General features: G+C 33.5%; 3 protein-coding genes and 1 non-coding gene across 6 annotated transcripts; 2 read left to right on the top strand and 2 right to left on the bottom strand.

Moving 5' to 3' along the window:
- Nucleotides 1-52: 52 nt before the first annotated feature.
- Nucleotides 53-213, bottom strand: LOC123887736. Its single transcript, XR_006801739.1, has one exon. It is a non-coding gene; the product is annotated as a U1 spliceosomal RNA (small nuclear RNA).
- Nucleotides 214-6,316: 6,103 nt separating this feature from the next.
- On the top strand, nt 6,317-8,855 carry LOC123884623. 2 transcript variants are annotated; one of them, XM_045933762.1, is made up of 2 exons: nt 6,317-8,225; nt 8,322-8,855. In XM_045933762.1, exons 1-2 carry the CDS (start codon nt 6,451-6,453, stop codon nt 8,728-8,730), a joined length of 2,184 nt encoding a protein of 727 aa, XP_045789718.1. In that variant the 5' UTR covers nt 6,317-6,450; the 3' UTR covers nt 8,731-8,855. The 2 variants fall into 2 exon arrangements, with proteins under 2 accessions (XP_045789718.1, XP_045789717.1); XM_045933761.1 differs by having other exon boundaries at nt 6,328-8,855.
- A 988-nt stretch (nt 8,856-9,843) lies between these two features.
- LOC123884624 lies at nt 9,844-18,002 on the top strand. Its single transcript, XM_045933764.1, has 15 exons — nt 9,844-10,003; nt 10,096-10,270; nt 10,341-10,398; nt 10,485-10,524; nt 11,198-11,257; nt 11,382-11,494; nt 11,575-11,640; nt 11,729-11,871; nt 13,909-13,969; nt 14,046-14,110; nt 14,708-14,812; nt 15,307-15,382; nt 16,269-16,381; nt 16,733-16,792; nt 17,246-18,002. Exons 1-15 carry the CDS (start codon nt 9,916-9,918, stop codon nt 17,349-17,351), a joined length of 1,329 nt encoding a protein of 442 aa, XP_045789720.1. The 5' UTR covers nt 9,844-9,915; the 3' UTR covers nt 17,352-18,002.
- Nucleotides 18,003-20,238: 2,236 nt separating this feature from the next.
- On the bottom strand, nt 20,239-25,115 carry LOC123884904. Of its 2 annotated transcripts, XM_045934132.1 has the most exons (8): nt 24,833-25,115; nt 23,881-23,958; nt 22,976-23,462; nt 22,319-22,878; nt 22,063-22,204; nt 21,525-21,803; nt 21,271-21,372; nt 20,239-20,982 (listed from the first exon to the last, which is right to left on the bottom strand). In XM_045934132.1, exons 3-8 carry the CDS (start codon nt 23,078-23,080, stop codon nt 20,479-20,481), a joined length of 1,692 nt encoding a protein of 563 aa, XP_045790088.1. In that variant the 5' UTR covers nt 23,081-23,462; nt 23,881-23,958; nt 24,833-25,115; the 3' UTR covers nt 20,239-20,478. The 2 variants fall into 2 exon arrangements, with proteins under 2 accessions (XP_045790088.1, XP_045790089.1); XM_045934133.1 differs by lacking the exon at nt 24,833-25,115 and having other exon boundaries at nt 20,259-20,982; nt 23,881-24,072.

The following is a 25,115-nucleotide window of genomic DNA, read 5'->3' as shown; positions in this document are numbered from 1 at the left end:
TGGTGAAGAGTTTAATAAAAATATATTACTATGATTCTTTTTTTTTTAAAAGGAGGGGGCCGCGCGAACGCAGCCTCCACGGTAACAAATTATGATGTAGACTCCATCACTTGGGTAGATCTTACGAAAGCAACCCTCCTAAGTGCAATGGAGGTCACAATCCTAGGTCATGAACCTTTCATGATCATCCATTGACCCCATCCAGGTAAGCATATTATTATGATTCGAGAAAAAGTAAAAGTATCAACTCGGACAGTACAATGGAAGTGTGTTGAATCAAGGGTAGACAGTAATCGTCTTTATTATGAACGCTTTATTCTGTCTCCACTTATGAAAGGTCAAGCAAATACAATAGGCATTGCATTGCGAAGAATTTTGCTCGGAGAAATAGAGGGAACATGTATCACGCGCCTAAAAATATGAGAAAATACCACATGAATATTCTACCATAGTAGGTATGGGTGTATGTCGGCATCAAGTTTCAAAATTTTGTGAGCCTCAAAACTTTAAGATTCTATAATAATAGTTAATAAAACTCTCCTCTAGACATGGCTGGAATTTTCCCCTGTGCACGACTGGCGGAGTCAACTGAATGACCACTTCGGAACTCTAGGAAAATGGATTCGTACGTAAAATATTAAATGTTTATTACTACTTATGTCCCTAATTATAAGATATTATTCTTTTTTTTGTCCCTATTGATAAGTTTTTTTTCAAATTTTCAAATGCATTAATTATTTATTTAGCAACATACCCTTAATTAAAGTACATCTTTTTTACAATATGTAATAAATACTCTAGCAAAAGCATTACCTCATTCTATCTCTCAAAAGATAAAATTGTAAAAACAACACCAATTGTCAACAAATTTAATAACACATCACTTTCTTAATCTCCTTAATTTTCAGTGAAGTCTTATATTTGTTGGGTTTCAAGTGCGAGTAATTAAATCTTACATCGACTATATACGAGACCAATGTTGGATTTGAATTTATGAGAGAGATGATTCATTAACCTATTATCTTAAGGTTTTTGGTGGTGTGGTGTCTCACTCTCTTGTGATCCTAGATTATTGACCTGTTGTTTCTCCTGAACTCTCGAACAATATTTGGTGACGAAGTCAGTAATAGATTAGGAGTAGAGATTCTCTCCATTTCCTATAAAAAATAGAGATTACAAGTACTAAAATTTAAGTGTATAAATATTCAAATGATATCACTAATTTTTTTTTTAATAAAAAAACGTGCATTTATATTATTTATTTATATTAAAACTATAGTAATTGACATTTCCATTTCTTTTGGAAAATGAAGAAAATCTCAACTCCCATAACATGACAATGATTTTTCTTGTACACCAATTGCACCACAAATGGTCTTGTGAGAAAAATGCAGTTGGATTATTAGCTATGAATGAAAGGATCAAAGAAGAAGGAGAAGTCAAACTTTTGAATGCGTCATATTTGACGGCAAGAGCTTCCTATTGGTGGTGTGGTGTGGTAGTGAATTTCAGATTCCTTGGAATGTCAATAGACCAGTGGCCATGACCACCAAAGTATTTGACATTATTGATCGGTTTACTCAAAAAAATATTTTTATAATATTTCATTTATAATAATGTGTTCAAGAGTAATGAAATATATCAATTGAATGATAGAGGTTTTAAAAGATTGCGCTCATATCGACTCTAATGCAGTGGTACACACTCTTCAAAGCGATAAGGATGGAAGTGTTTTTGGATGGAGAATTATTCAAGAAATTAGACGGTTACTTGTTATAGATTGAGAAGTTAAGATTTGTCAATCTTATCGTGAATCAAATGATTGTCACTACAAGATAATTTGGAAATAGCGGCTGTTTCTTTTAAACTGTCGTCGCTGTTTAAACTCTATGACATTGCGGCTGTTCTATCTAAACGATCGTGGCTCAAATCTAGAAAAAATGCGCTACCCATTTCTTTTTTCAATCTTCTTATTTTCCACTCACAAATTTCAATCTTCGATACACATTTCAGAATCAGGGAACAGGGAACAAATTGTTTATTTTTCTTGGTTTTGGTTTATAGGCCGAACAGGGAACAATGTTAATTTAGTTTTCTCTGAATGGTGTAATAATCCTTTATATTGTTTTCAACGCATCTAAAGTGATCTATTCTAAATTGTAAGGGTTGAGTATCTCTTGTACTCCTTATAATTCATTTTTTGCTTATTAAAAAAAAACACATTTTAGAATCATTTTCTTAGAACAATGGAAAAAAAATATAGATGCAATTAACATCTTCTATGTTTTAGATGTTTAGGTATAGGTGAACTATTTTTATTATGTTTAAGAGACCTTGTTTAGTACAATTAATTGCAGCAAAAAAACACACAAAAATTTTTAGTCATTAAGTAGAAAAAAAAAATAAGAAAAGAACTATTATATTGCAGCAAAAAAAAAACCACTGAATTTTTTTTTCAAAAAAATAGAGATTGCGGCGGTTTCAAACCGCCAGTAAAATAAAACAAAATTTTTAAGGATAGAGCGATGATTTTAAACCGTCGCAAATGCAGAAATAGATTCCTTACAGGTCTTCATTTCCCTACGGTTTACTTTGACTTTGCGATGGTTATGAATTGACGCTAACTTTATCGCGATGACTTGTGCGGCGGTTCTTAAAACCGTCGCAATATTTAGCGACGATGCCAGGTTTTGCAGCCCCTTATCAACTGTCGTAATATGATTTTGTGATGGTTCAAAACCGTTGCTAATGCCTTTTAGAACCGTCACTAAGTGTCAAATTTCTTGTAGTGTGTGTTGATGCTCTTGCTAAATTGGGGTGTGATCATGAGCGGGGGATGCGTGTGTATGAGCAATGTCCTGTGAGTATGAGCTCATTGTTGTTAGCTGATGTTATGGGGATAACTATCCCTAGAGCCATATCTCTGTAGTTTATTTCCTTTTGGGTTTCGGCCCCTTTTGTATAAAAAAAAAATATCAATTGAGATTTAGAACCTACTTCCTCCGTCCTACGACTCATTTTGACTATATGCATCATTCATATATTCGTTTTGACCGTATTTTTTACTAATAAACAAAAATAAAAAGTACTCTCTCTCTTCCTTTTTACTTGTCGTTTTAGAAAAAATGCTTAAATATGAAAAAGGTCGCTGCAATTACGACTTGTTTTGATTTTAGCCCCTGCAAAATAAAAAGTTTGATTTTAGTCCCTGCAAAATACCAAAATTTTTAAAAAGGTCTTTGAGGTGAATTTTTGGTTGACATGTCAAGTAATTGATGATTTGGCAGATGTTGACTAGGATTTTTGACGACGTGGTATTAACATGTCATTTTCATTTAAAAATAGAAAAACATAAAATAACATGTCAGATTTTAAAAAAAAATTAAAATAGAAGTAGAAACTTAATATACTTACAAAAAAATTAATATATTAGATTTAAAAATATATTAGATATAAAAAAAATTATCAGTAGAAAGAAAGAAAACACGCAAAGAAGAAAAACTTGTTCATCTTCTTCAATCGCAGAGTTCTTCTTTGTGAGTTCTTCTACTGTTTGTTTTTGTTCAACTCAATTTCATTTTTGTAATTTCATGTACTGTTTCGTGTAGGAATCAACTATTGCGATTGAATCTGTTCTTCGCGTATGGTTTCGTGTAGGAATTGACGGCTGAGATTGCTTGTTGAGTTCGTGTGATTTACTCTGGTCTTCAATCGCAACTTTGATTCAGGAACCCTAATTTTTGCCCCTTTCTTCTTTGCATTTTTCTTCTCTGCGTTTTTCTTCTTTGCGTGATTTCTTTCTTCTATTTGATCATTTTTTTAAATCTAATATATTTTTAAATCTAATTTTTTTTTAAGTATATTAAGTTTCTATTTCTATTTTTCAATTTTCTTTTAAAATCTGACATTTTATTTTTTGTTTTTCTATTTTTAAATGAAAATGACATGTTAATTCCACGTTGTCAAAAATCCTAGTCAGCATTTGCCAAATCATCAATTACTTGATATGTGAGCCAAAAATTCACCTCAATGACCTTTTTAAAAGTTTTGGTATTTTACAGCGACTAAAATCAAACTTTTTATTTTACAAGGGCTAAAATCAAAATAAGCCGTAATTGCAGGGACCTTTTTCATATTAAAGTCTAGAAAGAAAAAGCAATAAATTAAGAAAGTGCATTTTTGCATGTTATCTTCCTATTATATCTTATTTTAATTCACCAAAATTTTTTTTTTGCACCCACTTTTTCTTTCCAGTAAATTTAATATACTATGTACAAAATAAAATTAATACATATGTACTAAAAAACCTCTAGTTTTCCAAATATATATTAAATATTTTACGGTTTCAACAATTACTCATAAATATTTGGAATTTACATGAGGGTATAATAGACAAAATATAACTTTAAATTATCAAAACGACAAGTAATTTGAAACTTTTTTTTTCCGTAAAACGAGAAGTAAAAAGGAACGGATAGTATATAAAATGTTGTTGGATTCGTCTCGATGGGTATTTTACAAATATCAAATTTTTATTATTATACAATTAAAAATATTAATTGTCAAAGTTATGTATTAACATGTATGAAACAATCAATTGGGTCTGTCATTGTGAGACGGAGGGAGTAATAAAAAATGTGGCCACATTTATAAGTTTGTGAGCAAATTTATTGGTTTTTCCCGTAACAAATTAATACATAATAATTTCTATATTAAAAGGAAAATAACTCTTGCAATGTCACCAAATTCAGAAATTTTTTCCTCCACCCTTATAATTATACTTCTACCCCTACAAATTAATTTATTTTTTCAACTTTACCCTTTATTGTTTTTAGTAGAATAAGTTTACCCATTATTATTTGAGTTTAAAAGAAATTTGATTTATAGTGACAGACAAAGTTGTTACTAAAACTAAAAAATCAATAGATAGATCTCGTTTTCAACTGTACCGAAATTCTTTTTCAAAGTAATCCGGTTTATCATTTCTTACCGGAACACCTTTTTTAGAATTTTCGGTATACTTATTTAAATACAAGAAATTTATCTTATAGTGAAAGACAAAACTGTCACTAAAACTAAAAAATCAATAGATAGATCTCGTTTTCATCTATACCGGAACTCTTTTTCAAAGTAATTCGGTTCAATACTACTTGGACCACAGGCTTAACAGTTTTGTCTCTAACTATAAGTCAAATTTCTTTTAAATTTCAAATAATAAAGAGTAAAATTATTCTAACATAAAAATAATGGGTAAGATTTTTTGAAGAAGAAAATAAAGGGTAAAATTGTTAGGGACATCGCATATATTATGTATGAGTTGGGGTTCGAACCCCGACACTCCACTAATTCACCTTTAAGGTGGAATTTTTAGCCACTAGGCTATTAGACCAAAAATAATTGATATTATTATTGTAAATATCATATAAACACATAAAAAATTATTATTATTGTAAATAATTTCAATTCTTTGGTTTTCCAAATTTTTTATGGGTTTTAATTTAATTTAAAATGTCTATAACTAAAATTTTGCAGAAAAATATGATAATGTTGGGATTTGAAACTACAACCTTATATACATTTGACAAGAATGCTTTTCAGCCTATTTGCAAGCAACTTAGACACCATTTTGTATAGTACATTACATAAAAAGATCAGACGATAGTCTCTCATAGAAATCGGATTATCACCTTTAGAATAAGAAAAATATTGGTTTCATTTAAGGACGAGGGATTATGTACAACGTTATATACATAAGCATAATAATCTACCACTAATTTATTTTTGCTACATTTAATACTTTGTGAACATTGGTAGTATATACCAATTATTATTAGAAAAATGTTAAAGAGTGTCTTCGGGGCAATGACAGGGCCTCAAAATTTTGAGCCCCGAAATTTGCCGCAATTTTTTTAGGCCTTACGTCGTTGCACATCCGACATATGAATGACAATTTGATTCATATCCATTATGTACTCGCAAAAAATACCCACAACGAATACGATAAAAACCTGCATTTTGGGAACGGACACAAGTATGAGTAATTACGTGCAAAAATGAGCGTGTATAGGTGCAGATACGGGTACCTTAGTACTCGTCCCACCCCATACCCACACAGTATATTTTCCAATATATCTAGATATACAAAATCAACAAGAGAAAATTTGGTATCCGAACTTAAATTTGTCACATCAATCAATTCTCTTTAATTTTTTTTACATATCGTGAGTGTATCTAAAAAATAATTATTTGGGTTTGTGGAAGTATTTCTCACCAATTGAATTTGAATTTAGAGTTATGTTTTGTATATTGACTACTCAACTCACAAAGTGACACGGAAGAGTTTGAAGAAAACAGAACATGTGGCTGTCAAAGTGGAAACATTTTCCACAAACAACATTAGTCATTTGGTTGAATTATAAAGAAAGACCTTAGCAACAGAATCAGTGAAGAATGAAGATGGCAAAAAACATGTGCAACAGTGAAGGAAACTTAGATGACACAGAATTCAGCAAACCTATGCCATGGATAGGAATCTACATAGCAATAGCATCACTTCTCTGTCTCATTTCAATGTCTGCAGATCTCATCAAAGGTTTCAAAGCTCGCAAACTATGGTTCCCTTGCAAATATTTTTGTCTTAATGCAACTTCCTTAACCATAATCGCCGTTACTGTTAAACTCTCCGTTGATCTTAACACTCCTATGCCTCATCGTCATGATCAGCTAGCAAAACTTGCTAGCAGTGCTATAATCTGCACAATCATGGCTAATTCTATGCCTTCGCTTGGTGTAACACAGAACAAAGAAACCATGATGAATGTTATGGCTATGGCTATTTTAGTGATTACAATGATTGTTAATATTTGTATTCAGTTTGTAACTGGTGTTATTTATGAGTTTTGGGTTGAACATGGTGTTATGATGTTTCTTATGATTGTTTTGTTGATGATTATGACTTCTTCTGCTTTGTGTTTACCAAAGATGAAACATTACATGGAGTTGAAGTATCAGATGAATGAAGAAGCTTTGAGAGAAATTTCAAAGCAAAAAGAACAAGAATTTAGTAATGTTACTGATCAACTAAGAGATGAATTGATGAAATTTTGGATGATGGCTCATACTAGTAGTCCTCAATTTCTACTTGGAAGGTCAGTTTCATGTACTGCTTCTGGTGCTTTCTGTGTTTTGAGTACTTTGACTTTATTGGAAGCGATGCTTCGATCTTATTTCATGCCTTGGTCGGTTAAATTTTGTGCCGGTGAATGTGATTATAAGTGGTCTACAATCTTGATTCTTATAGTTCAAGTTGGTGCTGTTGGTTTTGGTAGCATTGCTCCTGCTTTTCGATGGTTTGTTGCTGTTAAATATAGATGTCCAAATGTGCGAAAAAGGAGCTGCAAGACAATTTTACAAGTGGAGAGTTATTGGACTGATCGTTTAGTAATAATTCGAGACAGTCCAATTAGTTTTCGGATTCATAATCGGTGGTTTAGGAAGTTGGCTCATGATGTCAAACTGTTTCTGTTATGTTTCTGTATTAAACTACAGATTGGGATTGTGAGGTTGTGTAAAGTTGCACAATATGTTTCAATTTACCCTATGTGTTGGGTTTTGGGATTCTGTGAGTATTGCATGACTTGGACCTTGAAATTTGGTTCTAGCTCTTCGAGTTTAGGATCAGGCACAAAGCAGGATCTACGACGGTTTATTCTGCATCTCGAAGGCGAGGAAGAGTTGGTTGAGGTGATGATGAAAGAAAATTGCGATGCAACTATTCATTGGGTTCAACATGGTGAAAAACAGCAGCCAAAACTTGTTATGGAGTTATTGGAGAAAAAATGTTCAATGTTGCAAGGATTTAAAGGTGTTGCAGAATTTGATTGTGATCAAATTCTACCTTTACATGGTGTTGAACCTCCTCCATATAGTTGGTCACTTCCTATTGTGACACTAGCAAGCATTATAATTGCTTTGCCAAATCTTGAGAAGTGTTTGGTGAAAAGTTTCATTAGTACTCTAAATGAAGGGCTACCCTATGTGAAGTTCATAGAAGACAACATTGACAAAGATGAAAAATTGATTAGAGTTAGGAAAGCAGCAGGAATTGTGTGGCTTGGAGCTGATCTTTATGGAAAGTGGCTCGATGTTGACCTTTATAAACTCTCTCTTCAAAATAAGAGCCTCAAAGAAACACTTGAGACGCTAGCCGAGTGTGCAAAAACAAGGTATGAGAAATATAAAGAAAAATATAATGACATATGTATTAAGGAAAGTCCTTCAGCATGGCCTAAAAAAGTATTGGCTTCTAATGCAATGTACAGAATAACCAAAACCATTCTTCTGTTGAATCAAGATGTTGTAAGAGGCCATAATGCTAGTGAGAAGCTGTTTGAAGTTTTGATAGTGATGATTTCTGATATATTGGGTGCATGTTTAACAAACTTGCCTCATGTGATATCCACAAAGTGTTTGAGTACTAGTATTGAAGAGAGGGAGGATCGTGTTAGACAAGCGGTTTATATTCTAGGTAAAACAAAGAAGATTATAGAAATGCTTGAAAAGAGAGCTTTTCCTAGAGTGAATTTTTGCCGCGGGACTAATGTTGAAGATTGGCGTTTAATGCATAAGCAGAAGCGTTTCTGTTATCCCTCTGTACTGTCTTCAGTGGAGGAGAATGATGCCTACACAGATCCTTCAAAATTAAGGGATATTTGCATAAATATTGAGTAAAAGCTAGAGGTACTGATAGTTTTAGAATTTTGTACACAGATTGTTAAAAAAGCTTATAGTTTTTGTTTCATGTATGTATAAAGTTTGTAGATTGATGAAGTTATATTATGAGGTAAGATCTACAATTCCACATCATTAACATGTCAACCTGCAATAAGAACTTGTGAGTTGCGAGTAATATATAGAAAGATTACAAAAATTGTATAGTAGATCGATCAATAGTAGTTGCTGGAATGGAACACTATTTTATAATATGCCGATTGCTGAACACATCTTCGACTAAGCTTGTGATTGGAACCACGGTAAAACCGCGCCTCTATAGCAAGACATTACGGATGACTTGCAAACAAGGTTCCAAACATGTGCTTAGTATGACAAAACCTGTTAGCAAATTCATGCCTTAAAAAACCGGTTTACCATTACTACTAATCTGGCAAGACATTACAAAATAATGGAGATCACTTTCATACTATTACTACTACTCTTTTATTTATATAAACCAGTTTAAGCACCATGAGTTTGTTGAAGTCTTTTGTTCAAATCAGCATCAAAAGTATTTTAGTTGCTCAGAGGAAGCCAATTTCTCTGCATTAAATAAATGAAAAGGTTAGTGAATTTTCCTTTCATTTATGAAGTCCTTGCCTAACAAAGATGTACTTAAACTTTCAGATAGATTACATATATGCATTGTTGAATTCTAGCAAATCCTTTATGCAATAAGATATCTTCAAAAGGTAGAAAATTGTTTTAACCATAGAGAAAGAGCCATTTAGTCATAAGTGATACAAGCCAAGTGATATATATCCTATATATTTTGACATTATAATAAGTAGTTGAAGTCAATTTTGCCTCAAATATCTCCCAATAGTACTCTACCTAAAAAAGAGATTTTCTCAAATGCGTTGTTTAGCAATTAATATTCGTCGGAGAATTTATGTGTCACAGAAAATAGGTTCTCCCCTGGAATCCAACCTTAAATCACCTGCTTAATGATTTCATTCACAATTGTGGTAAACTGTTAATATCTCTTACTCTATTAAATTTAAAAAGTGGATAAAAAAATAAAAAATAAAAAGAACCAAAAGATATTTAAGCATCAAAATTTACCAATCCATCCCTCTCCTTCCTCCGACGAAAGTCCCGCGAGTTTTTTTCCAGGACTGGTTTCGCGAATTTTGAAGGAAAATGGGAACTCGATCAAATTTGTACAAGAACCCTTCAATAACCTACAACAAACATTTCAGTCTCTCTTCCGTTCTTCAGAATCTTCACGGTTTGTTTCCAATCTCTCATTCCCTTTTTCCCTTATTCCAATTCCATCTCTCTCTCTCTCTATCACTCTCTCACCGATCTTCTATTCTTCAGCTTACAACATCGCCACCGGCAATGTTACTTCCGACGACCAACCGCCTCCCGCTCCAACCACCTCCCACAAACGTCGCCGTCCTCTCCGGCCACCGCAATCTCGTCACAATCATAACAATGAAGTTGACGATGATCCATCCTCTATGTCCCACCACGATTACATTCTAAAGAGAAGGTAAAATCAATTTCTGCGCATTATGCAATTTTTGTGTATTTAAAGATGATAACGAGTTGCTATTGATCAGGAAAGAAGTTGATTCGTCTAAGAATCCTGAACGTGTTGAATTGACTGAAGATGTATTGGTAATTTGAAATTGGATTCATCTTATCTTATTTTTTTGAAGGTTGCTCTTCTGTCATTGGTTTTCACGTTTTGCTTTCTGTGTCAGGGAAACCCTAATTCTGCTATCTCCTTGGTGGATTATGCAAGTAAGTTGCTGTTTTTTACTTTTTAAACATTTTTGTATTCTTGTTGTTGATAAACCTGAAATTCATAGTTATATAAACTAATAATTCACATTATTATTTAGAAGATAGAAGCTATGAAAGATAGAAGCTATGAATAACAGGCACTCCTCAGATTAGGCGTGTTCCGGTGTCGGACACGTGTCACGAGACTCACGAAACCGACACAAATGATTACATTGAATTGTGTATTTTTCTCATATTGTCGGTGTCAATTTGTCAGTGTCTGTATCGTATTCGTGCTTGATAGGATAGAAGATTGTGGGTTTGGTCTGTGACTAGTGAGAACATTCTCAGCAAAAAAAAATAATTGATCGGAAAAAAATCGACCCAAAGAGAAGTTATTTGATGGAGAAAATGGGTCTTGTCTTCAATATATGCATATGCGGCTTCAAACTCATATTCTTGATTCTCCGTGTAATTTTATTGTCGCTGACTCATTGTTATTTCATTTTGTTTTTGCTCCTTTGATACTTCTCAGTTATTTTTAGTTTTTGGGAATGAAACATGCATATTAGTTTTTCCTGGAACAATGAGTAGATGGTTCCTGTTTAAGAAAATTTTGATGAAAATATGCTATCAGTTGACAATCTGTATATGCTTCTAATATTTTTCAATCAAAATTATGGATACTTAGGTGATGAAAGTGCTTCTTCAGAGTGTGAAGAAACTCATACTGATACTCTTCCAAAGTCTGGTTTGTTTCCTAACCTGCAAGTTTAAACCTCTGTGTGTGCACCTTTTAAGTTTTTTTGTTTCCATTTCACAATTTATGAAGCAACATATCTATTTGTCTCATTGAGTTTGAATGCTTTCTTAAGGTCACAAAGAAGAATTAAATGGAGTCAAAAGTAGAAATGAGCAGCGTTTTCCTGTATCAGGGGAACCTGTTTGTCTTATATGTGGAAGATACGGTGAATATATATGCAACGAGGTAAGTTATATGATATAAATATTCACTTCAACTTCTACTTTACAAGTTTTGTTGTGTATTATATTTGTTGCCTTTTGTAGACGGATGATGATGTCTGTAGCATGGAGTGCAAAAATGAACTTTTGGAAATTCTTAAACTCAATGAGGTACTTATCTGTAAAAAAAATCTCTAGAAGTTCTGGCCATTGAGCCATTCTATGTCCTAAATATTCTCTTCGTTCATAATATTTTTAGGGATCCTCCCATGACCAAGCTAAAGATTTCTCCTCATCTGGAATTAGTTATGCCTTACCGGCTCCTGTCTTTAGTGATGATACCTGGGATTATAATCGACATCGCTGGTCAAAAAAGAGATCTAGCCTTTCTACTTATGAATGGTATATTTCTCCCTCAAACACCACTCTGTGCTTATAGAATTTTGACATGTCTCTAGTTTTTCAATTGGTATGAGTTATGACAGCGAAATAAAGAAAATGGTTAAATGTTACTTTATGTATACTAACTGACAATTTTGGTTATATGCTTCTGGAATATATCTTTATTTCTTGAAAGACTTTGATACTTGAGGAAAAAGTGAGAGTGAGAATCGAGAGTGAGAAAGAGGGTCGAGAGAATCGGAAACTGTAAATTTTATTGATATGAAAAAGTGAGTGATTACAACTTGCTGAATCTATTTATAAACTAAAGCAATTGAGACTGCTATGATCTTGTTGAGGCCAAGTCTAAAGAACATTAACCTATTGAGGCCAAGTCTAAAGTAATAGTAATTAGCAAGTATATGGCAGCATACTTTATATATCCACCTCAAACCGAGGAAGGATAGAGCACAGTAAAGTGGTTCACCACCCTTAGCTGATTTTAAACTGAGAAGATCTTGTTGGAGAGATAGAATTTTGATTTATTGGAAATCAAATCTAATACAGAGCGGGTGCTATTAGAGCCAGAAGTATGTCATATTCTGCCTGCATTGCTGTCTTCCATTTTGAATCACCTGAAGCTTGTTTAGCAGCAGTAGATTCAGTTTTTGCTAGGAAAACGTTGGGATTTTTTTTTTTGGATTTCCAAATTTGGATCTGGTTTGCATAGGACGAGAAGGAACACAAAGCAATGATAACTCTATGATAAGGAAGAGGATGAACATTAGATAGAACCAGATGGAGTGAAGGATGAAACTGATGCGAAAGAATTAGCAATAGATGGAGAGAAGTTGGGTAATGGGGAAAACCAGAGTTGGGTAAAGGATTAGGTACTGGTGAAGAGGATTGATAAATGAAAGGGTGATGATGAAGGGGGAAATTTTATAGGTGAGTAATTGGGAGATTGAGGAGGAGGAAGAGGAGGAGGACGAAGGAAAAACACCCAAGGTAGAAAAAGTGGGAAATGATGCAGCATGAGATGTAGAATTAGTAGATTTTGAAATATACAATAAGGATACCCAAATTCATTAATGATGACATCTTTGGAAATACAGGTTTTTCCATTAGGTGATACTGTGATAGGCTTGTATAGCCTTTACGATTTGATGGGTAACCAACAAACACACTGAGACCTAAACTGCAGTTTGTGTTGATTATAGGGTCTCAAAAGAGGATAGCATGCACAAACGAAGATACATAAGACTGTATAATTATCTGTTTTATGATAAATTTTAACAAAAGGAACGGCATGGTGTTAAATAGACAGACTTCTCAACAAAATACACGGTCCCAGTATTTTGTGGTAAGGATGCATGGGATAAAATAAGATTGTTATCCCATTTCAACAATCTGCCTATGTTTCCCTTAATGTTTTCATTATGATGATGGGTATGGGGACATATAAGTCTCAATAATTCCCGACCCTTTGAGAAACTTAGATAACGGCCTATGTTCCTAACCCCTATATTGAACAGATTTAAATTGAGCAGAAAGTTGTACATTAACCACACTTAGAAATTGTTTAAAAACAGTGGCTGAGATTGATTTTTGTGTGGATAAATACATGTGAAGCAAATACATACATTATACATAAACAGAACTGACATTATAGATAGAAAGTACATACATTATACATAAACAAAACTCAGATTTAAAACATATAATACAAATCAGAAGCAATTTTATTATTACTGGGTAGTATATTGCAACTGATTGTGTATCGTTGATGGAAAAAAATCACTATGGGGAAGGGTGAGGTGATATGAAATTGGGAAAGGCATTAAAGAGAATGAGAATGAGGGAATCTGAGCAAAATTTTTACATGGTACATCGGTGGATATCATACGTGGTTCAAGTATATGGTGATATACACTGTAACGTTGATATTTCTAATATGGCAAATTCCTGCACATGTTCTAGCGTCATGCACTTATGAAAAGTATGTATACTTCCCCCTTTCTGATTTGGTCTATGGTTATGGGTTTTGTTTTACTGTAGTTGGAAATGTCAAAGACCTGGGCACTTAGCAGAAGATTGTCTAGTAAAGAGTAGCAACGAGGTTTGTCATCAATGCTATTTTTGCATAAAAGTTCACCTTTTTTCTTTTTTGGTAATAATTTGTTTTTATAATATAGATCACAGTGGGAAGAAGTAATAGATCTAGCTCCATTCCAAAGGATCTTCTTGGACTGTATAGAAGGTTTGTAAATTTCTTTTTACTTGTCTTGGCAATTCTATGTTCCTCATGCTCTATTTTTATTTTATCACTCTCTAGCTTGATACTGAGACTAATACTAAATCACTCTTTGTTTACTATAAACTTTTCTACAGTATTTTTTTACCTTTTCTTTTCCGTCCAGTCTTTCTTCTTGATCATTTGATATCATGAACTGTGCATGTTGCATTGTTGAGTTATAAGGAATGTGAATGATAAATATGTTATTGTGGAGAAGCCTACATGCTAGGTGCTTAATGGTGAATTTGTGTATGACCGTAGAGAAATTATTTTTTCCTGAGTTCTCCTTGAGCATAAAGGGAGAGGTGTTTTAGGTAGAATGGCTTGGATATTTGCTATTTGAATTTTATTTTCTACTGCAGAAACAAACTCATTGTTTGCAGTTATACTACTATTTAATGTATATTTGTATGCTTTGAATGCTCTTTATTAATTTTTTTGAAGAGAATATGTTGTTGAATGGTTTTACTTCTTTAGCGGGTCAACATTTATCTGCTCTAATGTGAAGATTGTCATAGAAGTGAAGCAAACTCAGCAGAGTTGATTGACTTTTTTGTGCAGATGCCACCAGCTTGGTAAAGACTTGTTGGCTGCAAACTGTAATATATGCCGCAGCTCATCGAATTTGGCTACATGCATCGATTGTAGTATTGTTCTTTGTGATGGGTAAGCTTGAAATTTATACTCTGACTATGCACCATGTCTCAGAATTACAAGTGACAATGTAAAACAGCATCTACGAATTTCTCTATCCACCCTCTCTTTTCAAGTAAATTAATTCAGATGATTATTAGTGTGGAAACTATCAATGTATAATAATAATCAAGCATAGATTATCATATTTGCAAGAATGCTGGTCGTTGATGCTATGCACCAATAAATAATAGATGTTTTTAATGCCCATTCTGAAACAGTGCTGCACTTTTTATTGATATAATAAGCAGTTTTTTCTGTCAAATTATTATGTGCTTATAGTCGGTGAATATGTTGGTGCTAACTTGTAACTTTGGAACATAAACTAAAGCATGAAAATAATGCATGGATGCAATCATAGATGTAGAAATTACTATGCATTCCTCTGTGATCTGTATGACCTCCCACAGGTGATATTTTCATTGTGTTTTTGCATTCTAATGAATTCTAATATTCCTATTTTCCAGGGCTGGTCACTTGGATGATCATATAAGAACACACCCTTCCCATGAAAAATATTACTCACACAAGCTAAAACGTCTGGTCAGTTTTCTCCTTTAAATGCGTTGCTTGAATAGAGACTAAATTTGACTTGCAGCATTTTAACACGAATATCTAACATACTTGGAAGTTAAACATTGTATTAATCTTGACCCTGAAATATTTCATCTACCAATACACATAAAAAATAACAATAATCAAGATTGTCCTCACTAGATGAGGTTGGTTACATGGATCAGATGACACCATGAAATCAGATCATGTATTTGCGCCAAAGATAGACCCTTTACTAACTAACCTCTCAACCATTCATCCTATAAATTTTTCTTGATCCCTCTATATAACCTTGTCAGGTTTATATGGCACGGATCAATGACTGTTGTTGTTGTCTGCTTTTTCCTCGTGATTTTTGCAAGTCTTTGCGGATATAGTCTGGTCCACACATTTTTAATCTCTCTCTCTCTCTCTCTGCATTTGTGATGAGCCAACCTCTACAATGATGAAAAAAGGAAAGCAGTATAGACTGAACCAGATATGCAGAGAACTCCTGCCTGAGCACTACTAGTGCTCCTAGACCAGAGAGATCTCTCCTAAACAAACTCTTATCAACTTTCTGAATGCCCTCCCTCACCCCTTCCTTGTCTCTTTTATAACTGATTTCTTCCCATTAAATGCCACTAACTCTTCTTCTCCCCCATTCTAATTACTTCTAGAAATAATGCTCATGTAAAGTGGGCCCAATAATTGGGCCAGCTAGCATACTGGATCTTGGAGTTCTATCAGTAACACATCTTTGAATGACTTGATTTAGCATCCTACAGCTTATGAGCTCATGTCAACCTCTATACATGTTTTGCATGACATCTTTGATTGGCAAGCTTGTTTCATCCTACAGCTAATCAGCTCATGTCAATTTATGTTGCTATAGGTTAAATGCTGCAAGTCAACTTGCAAGGTCACTGACATCAAGGATCTCTTGGTTTGTCACTATTGCTTTGATAAAGCCTTTGAAAAGTTCTATGACATGTATACAGCAACATGGTAGGCATCTTCAATTTCTCATATCATAGTCCTCATCAATTTACTTTGAAACAATGCAGTTCTATAAAATGTATTTCTGCATTGAGCTCCGCTATGCGGGTGCTCTATAGCACAGGGTTCCCCCTTTTTATTCAAATTTACTTTTGTACGATAAAGGCAGACTTTTGGTTTAATAGGGTCAGAGTATCAGTTGTTCAATATTTAACTGTATTATTTATCTACTGTCATGCATACATGTACAGAATACAGATATGTTAGTTTTAGTGTTCATGTTTTATGTGATGTCAACTTTTGTCCCCCTTCTTTTCTTATTAGCTTACTACAGATATGTTATTTACTTGTCATGTGAAGGAAAGGAGCTGGGTTTTCGATTATATGTGGTTCTATATGCTGTGAAGATCACTTCACGTGGTAAGTATTGTCTCTACTCCTAAACAGGAGGTGTTTGGTTTCTAAGTATCTTAAATGTCCTGATATTTTGAATGAATGGGCACAAGATGCTACAATATTTGTGTGATGACAATTTTCATCATAAGTTTTAATGTTAATTTTTTTTTCTATTGATTATAGAATTAAGCCTGTGTTTTTTGTTTTTTTTTATTTAGACTCTTTGGTTTGAGAAAATTTTATTTTTTTGCATTAATAATTACAAAAATATCGCCTTGATTTTATTTTGTTATCAAATTTCTGTGAAAAATGGGGAAATGACATAATTTTATTTCAAGTTTTGTGCTCATAAATTCCACACTGATGGCTTTAGAGGGCTAAGTTTTGCTTTGTCTTCATCTATCATACATTTTGACCCCCTCATTGTTTTAGTTTTCTGTGATCCACACAAATAACTTTTCTTCTGCCTTGGGTCAGGCACAGGATGAATTGTTTGAATGCAGGTGTGGAAGAAAGTGCGTCTATTGTAAAAAGCAATGGCTATGAAGGCAAACGTACGCAACTTAGTGATTTTATTTTTTGATGGTTGAACCACTTTGGTCCTGAGTTTGATCGATATTTTGAAATTGATCTTCAAACATAATTAATGGGTGTATGTCTTGCTCAGTTCCCCATTCTGAGGTTTGACCGGTGGAGATTTTAAATGTGGCACTGTTGAATTGAAAGTATAGTGGTCTGTTTGGATAAACTTATTTTATGCAATTTTTATGTATTATTATAAATTTGTCAATGTAATATATGATAAAATAACTTATAAAAATACAATTTTCACTAGTGTGAACTTATAAAATAGCATAAAATCTAATTTATATTGCATAAGCTGTTTGCATAAGTTCAAAAATAAGCTAATCCAAAGGGCCCCTGGATCTTGTTGGGGTTATCCTACACTGTAGTCAAACATGTAGATCTTGTTCAGGATTGTTAATACTGTTCAAAGTTTGTTACCTCCAAGAACTAGAAGCTAAATTATCGCATTTGAAGTTTCACCTAGGTTTTTAGCTTTTACTTGGATGTGGTATATTTTTTTTATTCCCTTGAATTGTGACCAATGTTGTCATAATAATCTAGTTTTTACGTCAATTCGATTATTTGCCAAATAAAATCATGTATTTCAATAACAAATAACACAACAACTATATGCTTATCAATATATCTTATAAAGAAATAATATTTTCGGTGGTGTTGGCTTGGGCCCTTGGAGTATGCTCCTCTCAAGGTCTCAGGTTCGATTCCTACTGGTGTTAATTTCGGTGGGCTAAGTCCATACAGAGCAAAAAAAAACTCTGGCTTTAAATGGGGCCCCCGCAAGTGGGCGGTGGGATTAGTCCCCTTGGATTAGTCGGTCCTAAGGCCGGATACCAAGTTTTCAAAAAAAAAAAAGAAATAATATTTTTCTCATTTTTTCATGTACTAAATGTGAATCTTTGAATCATGCATGTCATGTGAATTAAATATTATATATGAGTGAAATATAAAGTGATTGTTTAACCTGTTTTATTATATTATTTATCTTTTTTTACAATATGTATCTATTATTTATCAAATAATTTATTATATTTAAATGTCTACAAATTTTAGCTTAACTAATAAAAATGTCGAAATTGCTAGGTTGAACATTATTTTGCCTATCTACCAAAGATAATTTATTATATTTAAATAATCATATAAAATTTTGCAATATTATATTATTTTATCACAAAATATAATTAATTATTTGTTTTATTTCTCACTTGTTTTCATCTATTCTTTTTGTATTTTTTCCCGCAGATATGCGTAAAAATAAGAGACATGGTTGGGAATACTCGAATACTAAGTATTATTATCTATCGATCTCCACTCCTCAGTTTCTCCGTCCCCTTTTATAAGCAAAATTCTCTTTTTAGAATCAGATAATCAATTATTCAATCAAGAATATTTTGCTTATAAAAAATGAACAAAGAGGATATACTATTATAAAAAATAATAATAAGGGTAAATAATTGTTATTTCTATAATCATTAATATATATACTACTATTAAAAAAAATGTCTCTCTATAGATGATATTGTATTTATTACTATGATAAAATTGAACTTTGAATTGACTAAAAAAAGAGTTTTGAATGGTTAGGTGAAAAAATTCGAGTTTAAGTGATATTATTTTATAGAGTTAAATCATGTAAACTCTTTTTTACTTTCGATTTTACTCAATAATTTTAATTTTGATTTAACACGAAAATCATACCTAAAAACGTATACCCTTTTACATAGAAGCTATTATTTTGGCGTGTTTGTAACTATCGGTCTCATTCATGCGACGAAGATAGTTTGGTGGTTGCATAATTCAATTGAGCTTTAGATAAGATAAGATTTAGATTCAATAGAGTTTTACGTAAAGATAAGATTTAGATTTAAATTTTAATTAAAAACAAAAAAACAAAAGTACTCAACAAAAAAACAAAATATATACATACACGTGTTCGATTATTGTTTGTTGTGCTTTCTTATCATCTTATTTGCATTGAATCATTGCCGCTCAAGTCACGTGCCAATTTTAAAAGTTACACCTCAACTCACATTATATAAGCCATTAACGAACTTTTAACATGAATGAATATATATTTTACACCAATGTAATATATAATTTACACTAATGTAATACATCTCTTTATTACTCAGAGGTAAATTCAGTATATTATATTTAAAATCAATAAACATTGGTAAAGTTATGTTGAAATTACAAAATTACTATTGCTCCCTCCAACCCTGTATCGTGGATATGCAATTACTAATTTCTGAATAATATGCAATTCAACACGTCATAATCAATCAAACTCGCATTTAGTCTTTGAAAGCTTGTCATGTAAGATTTTTTTTTTCCTTTTTGAAGAGCATTGGATCATGCAAGGGATTATGGAAGAATTTGTTATGTTTGTAATCCAAATGCTAGTTATGCTGGTTAGTTGGTTCACTACTAGAAAACAGGTTTTTAGAGTCGGACCAAAGCCGACTCTAACAAGCAAAAAACCGACGCTAAGGCTTGTTTAGAGTCGGATTAGCGTCGGTGTCGGGCACGAAGCTAAAACGCTTGAAGCTAACAGGTAGAGTCGGCTACAAGCATCCGACTCTAATATTAGCATCGGCCAACCGACTTAAAGTCGGACTCTAAAATGTCGTCCGATGCTACATTAGTCAACGCTTGGAAAACCAACAAAAATATTTAGCAGCGGCCCCCTGACGCTAAAGTCAACTTTTATAAGTCAACTAACTTTGTAGAGTTCGATGTGCCGACGCTAAAGTCACGTTGAAAAGTCAACAAAATAATCATGCGTCAGCTTGGCCGACGCTATACTGGTTTTTTTTTCCTGAAATTCATTTGGTTTCTTGATTTTGCAGTTAATACTTTAATACTAAGCAAAATAACATCAAATCTGCCACAAAAATATTATATTGAGTTAACATAAACACTCAAAGTACAAATTAGTCTCAAACTATACAAACTAATTAGGCATTTCAATGTCAAAGTTAGGACTACAAGATCATATGCCGCAAAAAGTGGTTATCATAATCAGGCATTATCAAAAAGTCATAAAAAGCATAAACATGTTTCAAGTAACAAAGTTGTTCCAATACTAATTAGTCGAACTACAAAATAAGAGTTACCACTACATGTCAAGCATCACCATCCGAGGACTGTTCATCTAATGACTCTTCATCCAAAGCGTCATCATAATCAGGATGTGAAGGAGGATGGGGGGCATTGCACGATCCACCAGTTGAAGGTTGATCTTTCTCGCCAAGGTCGCGCTCCATAAGAAGTGCCTTTATTGCATTCACTTCATTTTGTAACTTATGATAATTCTCTTTAGCTTCTTGAGCTTGAGTTAATGCATTCTCAGCCACCTGTTCAGCTCTAAGTCTAGCTGCCCTCTCCACTTCCAAAGACATACCAGACATTGAACCATGAGGATGATAGGACTGTTGAGTAAAGGACGTACACCCACGCCGGAGGTTGACAGAAAAGTCTGCCGTGCCATAAACCCGGCCACGGGTATGACCCCCTACCGACTCTTTCCACAACTTAAGCTTTGTCCCTCCATCCACCTGTTGAACACTATCTCCACCTGTTTTGTCAATATGTGTTTCTGTTGTAGCCAATTTCTTTTTATATGCACCCTATTCAATAGGAAAAACCATGCATTATAAGGAAATTAACGCCAGACAACATAGAAGAGAATTGTACTATTTGCATAAGTAAAAAATAAGAAGCAATATCATATGTAGGCAACTCATAAATGTCCAATTTATTTATAAAGATACTCATAATTAACTTCCGGTTTAAAAAGAAACTCATAATTTAATACTACATATAAATTCCTTTAATTTACAACTGAGAAACCAGATCACAGTAGTTACAACTGAGCAAAAATCAACAGAAAAAATCTAGTGGCAGCAATAACTTACATAGGTAGCTTCTGATCGACCATCAACCCAAGCTCCAGATTTCCTCTTATGTGTTTTCAAAAACAACTCATCAGGGAACATATCCTTTTCAAAATTATTGGACTGCAAATAATAAATGATTGAAAAAATTAGCATATCAATAATTAATTTCTTAAAAAAACTGCACTGCCACTACACAGATCTAAATCAAGCAAAACATAAACAACTATGAATAAATTAGTAATAAGTTGTACAAATGTGAATTTAATACGTACGAGCTCAAGTGCCACATCCAGATGAGACTTGCGACCAGAGGTGTGGAGCGCTCCGCCTCTTTTTGAAGATCGATTGATCTTATTTTGATTGGAGATTTTAAGGAAATCCTCGCTTTTCCAGTAGTCTTTAAGACCTGTCCAAGCTAGATCACCTATCCATGCAGGTTTGATCTCTTTTTTCCTCGCCTTCGTAAGCATGTCTGATAGTCGTTTTGCTCCCTTTTGTTCAAATACATGATAGACAATATCGTGATCACGAGGATCCCATGATAACTTCTCCTAAAAATAATTGAAAAGAAAAATCCATAAAAGAATGAGTACACAAAGTAGAAGAAGGGTGAAGTTATTCGGGAATGAAGCAAAGAAAATAATCAAAGAAACTACACCACTACAATTATCATATATATAAAAGCAAAAGCTTCGTCCTACAATCAAAGATGCCTAATAAAACTAACAACCAAACCTTGCTTGAATTTGATAGATAGACATGCAGACCAATGTACTTCCTACAAATAATTTCTATTTGGCAAATACTTACCCCAAAAGATTTAAACCATTCTGCTTTAATTTTTTTAGTGTCTTCGTTTTTGTTGAATACACTCCAATTATAGATAGGCGTATAAAACTGCTTTCGTATTGCGTAATTTATGGCATTTGCCACTTCATCAGTAGGAGCGAGCCTGCAAAGTATTGAAAGAATCAGATTTATCAATCAGTCATGAAATAATTGCACACTTAAAAATAAAAATACATCATGTAGTAACACTAGATATCTAATCATATATGTAACTTACCCTTTACCCACAGGTCGTATAATGATCTTCCCATTTTCATCTCTCTTATGCGCAAGACGAGGAACATTCCCTTGACCCACCACCTCGTCATCCTCAACCCCATTTTCCTCCTCATCGGATATTTGTTGCACATCATTCTCCTCAATCGGAGCCTCACGTGAGGCATGTTGTGAAGAGCCAACCATTGTTTGAATGCCCATTCCTGGAGTTGGCATAAACATGAATACTTCAGGAGTAGAGCCATGAGCCGGTGCTGCAGGCTGAGCCGGTGTTGCAGACTTAGCCGATGCTGCAGGCTGAGCCGATGCTGAAGGCTGAGCCGGTGCTACAGGCGGAGCCGGTGCGGCAGACTTAGCTGGTGATGCAGGCTGAGCTGGTGCTTCCGGCTGAGCTGGTGCTTCCGGCTGAGCCGGTGCTGCAATATGAACAAATGACTCGGTGGTACACTTCTTATGACGAATGAGATTCCGCTGATCATTAAGTTTTCCCGGTGGTAATACCTTTTGTTTTCCCCTAGTAGAATGAGGCTTTCCTTTGATACTGCCACCTTTGTTAGTCATCTGTTGTCATAAAATATAAAAGGTTAGAACAAAAATATAAGAACTTAAGAAACAAATCAAAGTATAAAAACTTATAACCAAATTGTAAACAACTTACGCCAGAACTTGTACACAATGATAATTTGACATTCACAGGGGGACCTCTCCATAAGGTCGTTAGGCAACTCATCCTCAACCAATGTCTCATTTCCCGTATTAGCATTCACAGTGGGGACCTCTCCATAAGGTCTAAGAGCATCATACACCATTTGATTCATTGTAACAAATTGGTTTTCATGATGCATGTGCCCAATACTATTCAAACCACCCATTGTATCAACACTAGGCCTCACTTCTCCGTGTTCAGTCCAAATCCAATAGTTTGGTTGAAATCCATTCTTGTACAAGTGAAGTCTAACATTAACTGCTGTAGATATCTTCATACACTTGCAATTTATACACGGACACCTTACCCCTCCCTGGGATATACAAATGGGTTGTTTCAAAGCCCTCTTCACAAATCGTTTAACACCGCGAATGAACTCTTCTTCCAATCTGTTCCTATTAGCAGCTACCCTATTGTACATCCAAGTACAATCCATTTTCTATACGACACACACTAAATAATTAAGAAAAAGTACAAATCACTCAAAAGTTATTATGTCTTTGTAGGGTTTTTTAGTCACTATATGTGATTAGATAGTTTGACATAAGAATAAAAAAGCAACCACAAAAAAAAATACATATTATACAACTTAACCATGCTGCAATAATTTAATACATATTTGCGAAAATATAACCCCTTAATCTAATGAGGACCAAATCACAAAACAAACAGTGCCAAAATTAAGTAAAAACAAATCTTATAGCTAAAACCAATAATCATTGGTGTCAATCAACGGAAGAATTCATCTCATGGTCATATGAATTCATCAACAGCACAGAATTCAGACCCAATAATTGGAGAGAAAAAAAAAACAAACAAGGGGGGAGAAAGAAGAGTAGAATTATAATACTACCTACCTTCAACTATAGTATCTCCTGCTCACTTTTTTGCAAATGCTATAATGAAATTGGCTTCCTTTTCCTATTGCTTTTCAACTTGATAACCGGTAAAAAATAAGATAAAAAAATTCATTAATTAACCAACAAATACTATAATGTAAATTGCACAGAAATGAAAACGTGGCTGAAGAATTATAAGTCATTTGGCTATTGAGCAATTGAATTGTACACTCTATATATATCTAACTAGCCATAAGGTGAAAAAAGAAAGTAGATAAAAACAAAACAAACACAACTTGCACAATACAATTAGTCACATAAAATCAAAAGTTAAGAAGCATGATATATTTGTTGGAAAAATATCTGACATAGAATTATTTCATTACAATAAATCAAAGAAATATTGGCACAAATATATATGATACATAATATAATAAAAATATAGAACAAGAAGAACTTATCGATTTGATGACTGAGGCGTGCAATGCACTGGGCTTAAGAGTATTTCGCCACCACAGGTAAATTACCCGGTGCAGTTGGTCTCATAGCTAATACCCTCCAGGATACAACAGTCACTTATTGCTAGCACTGCACGTGAATTAGCAAGGTCTCATAGAACTACTTTTGGATGCTCATGGGAACTTAGTATTATATTATATTCTATATATGAGTTTGTCATCTCTCTTCTTCACACTCTATCTTTTCCTCACATTCTCAAACTCATGTATTTCTTTCTTCTTCTTGGTACCTTTCTTATAACCACAAAGTCCTTGGATACTCTTGAAAAATTATTAACCATAAAAGTCTAGTTATTAGGATTATGATTGTAATTAACATAAAACGTTACAAAGTTAAACCCTTTTCAATAGGAATGGACCAACAATATTTGATGACTAATTCAATGATAAATTAATAATATAATAATTAACTTTAAAATAAATTATATATGAAAATATCCAACAATATTTACCTCATCAAATCTCTTAACAAAATTTATATACCACCCGTCAACTGTATCTTTCCATCTTGCTGTAAATCATCATTCCCCAGCCCTTATAAGATACATAAGCCTTTCCACTTACTCTCTCATACTTAGATAAAAATCATTCTACATACTAAACTACAAAAAACAAAAACAACTCCACACATTCAATTGTTTCCACAGTATGAAGTATGAACCTTTTTCTCCATACACAGTCCCAAAACCAAACCAATTATAAATCCGTCCACAACACACACTAATACACAATATT

The sequence above is a fragment of the Trifolium pratense genome, linkage group LG5, assembly GCF_020283565.1.
Source record: "Trifolium pratense cultivar HEN17-A07 linkage group LG5, ARS_RC_1.1, whole genome shotgun sequence".
Lineage (NCBI taxonomy): Eukaryota > Viridiplantae > Streptophyta > Magnoliopsida > Fabales > Fabaceae > Trifolium > Trifolium pratense.
The sequence above is the reverse complement of the archived record's forward strand: the minus strand, read 5'-3'. Positions and strand labels throughout refer to the sequence as shown.

Coding starts and splice junctions, on each gene's coding strand:
- LOC123884624 (XM_045933764.1), top strand. CDS start 9,916: ATGGGAACTCGATCAAATTTGTACAAGAACCCTTCAATAACCTACAAC. Junction 15,383..16,268: donor CACACAAGCTAAAACGTCTG/GTCAGTTTTCTC, acceptor ATGTTGCTATAG/GTTAAATGCTGCAAGTCAAC. Junction 16,382..16,732: donor GACATGTATACAGCAACATG/GTAGGCATCTTC, acceptor TGTCATGTGAAG/GAAAGGAGCTGGGTTTTCGA.
- LOC123884904 (XM_045934132.1), bottom strand. CDS start 23,080: ATGCTAATACGGGAAATGAGACATTGGTTGAGGATGAGTTGCCTAACG. Junction 22,879..22,975: donor CATTGTGTACAAGTTCTGGC/GTAAGTTGTTTA, acceptor TTATGACAACAG/ATGACTAACAAAGGTGGCAG. Junction 21,804..22,062: donor AATGGTTTAAATCTTTTGGG/GTAAGTATTTGC, acceptor AATTATTTTTAG/GAGAAGTTATCATGGGATCC.
- LOC123884623 (XM_045933761.1), top strand. CDS start 6,451: ATGAAGATGGCAAAAAACATGTGCAACAGTGAAGGAAACTTAGATGAC.